Here is a 5,254-nt window from a genome sequence, read left to right on the forward strand (position 1 = left end):
TTTTCCTTATAGTAACTATGCTAATGTGTACAGCATTATATGAAATTATTTTGTGAGTTACGTGGGAGGAATTTAATTGGCTATTGACGGCTTAAAATGCTAATATTCATCATAATGATTCACATAAAGGTTATCCCTCAGCATATTTATCTAAATTTGCATAGTGACATTAACACCATTGAAATAATTCCCTAATCAGATTAAGAAATTTTTGTTAGCTTGAATGTGAACTGAACCAAAACAGATTGGTTTAGCAGAACCTAAGCCAATGTTGGACTAACAGTTATTTAAGTGCAGTTCTCTGATTTCCTATGCTTTTTATATACATTTTTATTCATCATCAAAACAGCAAGTGGAACAGACAGAACCCTCATCTGATGTAGGGCAGCTCTCCCTGTTTGCTAACAAAGCAAACACCACTATCATTTCACGCCTTGTCCCATGAATCTTAAAAAGGGTCCAAATGGAGTGGACACCTCCTTATCCCACACATCGAGGTGACTCAGCCTGCCAGCAGTGGCACACACAGTTAAGACAAATTTTCTCTTTGTTTGTGGCAGGATCAAAGGGAACTGATGCAATGCTGAGTATCCCCAGAATGAAGCCCGACAGAATGGAGCTTATTGCAAAATAAACTCTCTGTGGGGCCTTAGCTCTCACTGCTGGCAATTTAATAACCTGACAGAAGAGAAGCAACAGCCTGGTTGGCCCTTGAGGCCCCGGGGTGAGGGAGATAAGGAAATGCTTCACAGTTCAGGCCATTCCTGCTGCTGAGGCAGGGTCTGGGCTGTCTGTCAGAGGCTGCTTCTCCCCTAGCCCCTCGTGGCAGAAGGAAGCAGCAGGAGGAGCTGGTGCCATCCCCTCCTTGGTGTAACTCCAGCCTTGCTGGGCTGGTTTTTTTAATCAGAAAGGGTCAGTGCTTAAAGGGTCAAGGAGCATTTTGACAGAAATTGGTCAGAAGAAAGAAAGCAACCCCCATCTCCTTTCTCTTTCTGACCTCTGCTCTTGCCAGAGGGCAGCAGGGCTTGGGTGGAGCCTGGCCCTTGGCAGGGCTGTGAGGAGCCCAGGGTAGGTTCCCCACACCTTGCTGGTCACCAGCTGCAGCCCAGGGGACCTGCAGTGATGAAAGGGGCAGAATTGACTCCCTTACCTGCAGATGTGCTTACCAGGGTAATGGGAAAGATCCATGTATTCTTTTCACTCTTAAAGAAGCTTGATAACTTTTAAAAGCATTTCTGCTCACTATTCTGAGATTGTGGGAATCAACTGACTTTAAGTATTATCTGATGTCTTGCTTTCTTCAGGTAAATCCTGAAAAAAATGGTATTTTTAAACCCATCATGACCATCTGTCTCCATTGATAATTTTTGTTCCCTTTTTTCCCAGGTTTTGACTATTTTGAGGCCAGTGCCAAAGAAAACATCAATGTGAGGCAGGTGTTTGAGCGTCTGGTGGATATAATCTGTGAGAAGATGTCAGAGAGCATAGAATCAGACAGTTCCAGGGGCACTTCTGGAAGGAGCATGAGGCTCACAGACAACCCCCCCCCTTCACAGCAGAACTGCTCATGCTAGTGACCTTTCACACTGAGAAATGTCCTTGTCCCCTGATTAAATTTTATCTTTTCATTTGTGCTGGTGCATTATCATGTAGTCCAGAGGCAGAAGTGTCTGTTGTAGGAAACTGGTATGTTTGTTTAATGTGCTGGAGTGTTAATATTATATATTTCCTCATTCAATAATTTAATAATCTGAAAAAAATATTGTAAGTGCACCTCGTGTGAATGTGAGTTACACTGAAGAATAATTGTGTAGTGATGCAAATGTTATTTCTACAGAGAATGTTGCATTTTAAAATTCTAAATTCCTCTATTGCAGAAAGAGTGTTTTTGTCAAGAACAGCAGAAAGCACAAAAACCAATTAGAGGGGATCAGGCCTAAGAGGAGAAAGTGGAAAATCTCTTATAAAGCAGAAATATGCTTTTTTTAAAACATAAAACAAACAAACAAATAAATCCCCAGATATTTTGAGAATTGTTGCTGTCCTCTAGACACGGACCTCAGTTTTTCTGTAGCATGGAGCAGAAAGCAGAGCATTTCTGTCTGACAGTGTGAGGTCTCCCAGAGTGAAGAGGAAGGGGGCTGGATTTTGGATTTTCAAGCCTCTAAACAGATGAAGAACACAGGCAGGAATCAAAGCTGCCAGGCTGGAGAGGAGGAAGCCTTGCAGCCATCCCTATATTTCCTTCCCTGTTTTTTGGCTGGTGCTGAGTGAAAGACTAAGAGCCCTTCCAGGAGTTGCCCTTGCCTCCAGAGCTCTCCAGCACAGCTTGCAGAGTGCTGGGGATGTTGCTGTGTTCAGCACATTCCTGTCCCCAGTCCCCTCTCCCCAGAATCTCTCTGTCCTGCAGCCTTTCCCCTGTATCCTGTAGTTTTACCTCTCCAGTCTGGATCTTCTCTCATCAGCTGCTTGCAGGATGAAAGAAAAGGGGAGTTGGCTGCTGAATGCTTAGTTGGAGGCAAAAACATTTAAGATATGGAATAGCACTGTCTCAGAGAGATAAAAATATCAGAAACCAAAATGTGAGTGTTGGCAGGTATTTGTGCCAATATTATTAGATTATCTTTCTGTATTTTGTTGTTGATTTATTTTTTTAATCTTGTTCTAGATGGGTGTGTGGGGGGGGCTAGATTTTCTGGGTTCAGATTCAAGCACAAAGTATAATTTAAGAAAAGTAAGAGTGACTAATAAAACACAACTGCAAATGAAATGTGGCAAAGACATCCCGTTATTCTGTCAACTTTTTCTGGCATCATGCTTTGAAGGGAGGCAAAATTTTTAAACTGAGTGGATGTGGAGAGAAGTTGGTTGTCTCAAGGGGAAAATTCTGGAAAGTTTTCACCTTTGGTCTGTGATGTCCTCTGACTGAGGGGAGTTCCTGATGCCAGGAACAGGAGTCGAGTGCCTGCCCACTGCCCTGTAATGTGCTGGATCATGACACCACTGAGTGCTTTTGTAATTTCCCTCTGCTGTGTCTCAAAGTGTAATAGCTCTAAGAAGAAAAGCACAAATTTCTGGACAAAAATGTAACTTTTTTGGAGTGGTTTGAGCTCATTGTGCTAAAGGCTTGACCCTCTGTCTGTCGCTTTTGGGAATCTCTACTGTGACGTGTTGGGGGTGTGTGTGATCTCGTCCTGAGAGTGTGATTTGTGCAGTGCTGGGACTGTGCTTGTTGTATCTAAACCCCTGAAACTGCAAAATAAAGAGAAATGTACTCACTGGGTGTGGCCTGAGAGCTTGTGTCAGCTGCATTTCTTGTGTTAGGAATCCTCCACGTGTGGAGAAATCTTTTTAATGCTTTAAAAATCCATCAAACTACATTGATCTTTCTTACAGGTGATGGTCTTTTAACCCAGCAATCTGGAATCACCATGCAGGTTTAGAACAGTGAGGAGAAGGCTTATTTGGCCAATAAATGCATAGTGTTGTGTTCTGATTGGAGAAGAATCAGGTTTTAAGGCAACTTGTATAACTAGCAATAATTTTTTTTTTTAAAAAATCCACATCAGAGTTTGAGCTGTGCAGATATAACTTAGTACCTCAGTGCAAATAATGATTTGTCAGCTCAGCAGCTCCCTGATAAAAGGAAATGGATTCAGCAGAAATGGAATTTCAATTATTTTCTTTCACTTTTTTTTTTTTCCCTTTTTCTCCCCTAGCAAAAAAGACCTTTCCTTTTCTTACCTAATATATAATTGCATTTCATTGTGTTCTGGTAAAGTCAGACTGGATTCTTTAAAGAATACAAGTGCATTCCAGGCCCTTCAAGCTAGGATGGGCAGACTTGTTTTTCAGAGGACAAACCAGCAAGTAGCTACATAGCAGTCTGAAGAAAAAAGTTGGGAATTCTACTCTGCCTGATATTGCATACATGGGGAAGCCTAATATTTTTTACAGAAATCCTGCAGAATTTATTTCAAATAACAAATCAAACAATCACAGGCAACTGATACACAAAATACATAATAATGCAGAGATGTATCCCATAATCTTCTGTTTGCTGTGAAGGAATAGAGGGAAAGCCTTTTGCCTAAGTGGCCTGCAGCTGGTTTCAGTACCAGCAGTGAGTCAGGAGTAATTGTTATTTGTATTAACTTGTAAGGGGAAAGGCAGAATGTGAGACACTGATTTGTCATTGCACGGGAAATAAACCTGCTTGCACTGAAGGCAAACTCGAAATTTGTGATGTGGGCTTGCAGAGAGCCTTGTGTTTGACTGGCAGGACAGTTGTTTTAATAAAGCAGCCTGGTTGCAAGGCAAAAAAGGGGCACTGGGGTGTGAAAATAAAGAGGCGACAGCTCCTCACGAGCGGCTCTCTGTACCTTGTACAAACCAGAGCGTGCTTCGCTCAGCAGTAGCCACAGGAAAACCCTGGGATGGGAGACGGTCTTGGCTTCCATCTGGTGGAGAACTAAAGCGCTGGAGCGTCAGGTGGGCACCCAGGCTGACTTACCCGGCTGAACCATCGCCCCTGTACCTCAGGCTCGGCCCCTTGGCTTTCAGCACCTCCTCTGCGGCCAAGGCCGCCGGGAGCCGGGCACTGCGGGGAGCGGAGCGGGACGGACGGGAGCGGTGCAGAAAGGCTGCGAGGAGCGCAGGATCCCGGCGGCGCCAGACCCGAGAGGCAGAGCCGCGCTCCCGCTGCCACTCCGTGGGCACTGCAGTGTGACAGGGGAAAGGATACCCACGAGCCGGAGAGCGCGGGGAGCTGCCGAAGGGGCAGGCAAAGAACAAAGAGTGGTTTCTGTCCGGCAGCCGTGGGTGCTGCTTTCGCGCTACTCAGGACACGCCGCGTCCCACCTTCCCGGGAACCGCGAGCCACGGAGCCCGCCATACTGCCGACAGCCGGCCCGAGAGCTGATTGGTCCTTGCAGGCTTGAGCGACAGCCAGCCTGACCAATCGGTGAAGGAGCTGAGGACAGGAGGCTGGCTTCCGTTGGACTATTCCAAGGCGAGAGCAAGGGAGCACAGCTCAGGCGGCGGGCGGTCATACTCATGGAAACGTGGCGGCGCATAGAACAGTCCCCGAAATCTGTATCCGCTCTTCCGCCTTTTTCTCACCCCTCTGATTTCTCTGCCCGCTCCGCTCGATTCTTAAAAAGGGCCACATCCCCCCTTCACTCGCCCACGTATGGTTTCCCCCACCCGCTCACGCCGGCAGCCTTGTCTCCACCAATGGGAGCGCCGCGCAGCT

At 45.8% G+C, this 5,254-nt stretch overlaps 1 protein-coding gene across 1 annotated transcript in view; it reads left to right on the forward strand.

Annotated features, from left to right (window-relative positions):
* The window catches only part of RAB3B (RAB3B, member RAS oncogene family), a 50,815-nt gene extending 47,520 nt beyond the window's left edge, over nucleotides 1-3,295 (forward strand). The window contains exon 5 of the mRNA XM_009088718.4: nucleotides 1,387-3,295. Within this exon, the coding sequence (XP_009086966.1) occupies nucleotides 1,387-1,574 (188 nt within the window). The 3' untranslated portion in view covers nucleotides 1,575-3,295. The remainder of the gene's footprint in view (nucleotides 1-1,386) is intronic.
* Nucleotides 3,296-5,254: the final 1,959 nt, after the last annotated feature.

This window comes from Serinus canaria, chromosome 8 (assembly GCF_022539315.1).
Source record: "Serinus canaria isolate serCan28SL12 chromosome 8, serCan2020, whole genome shotgun sequence".
Classification (NCBI taxonomy): Eukaryota; Metazoa; Chordata; class Aves; order Passeriformes; family Fringillidae; genus Serinus; species Serinus canaria.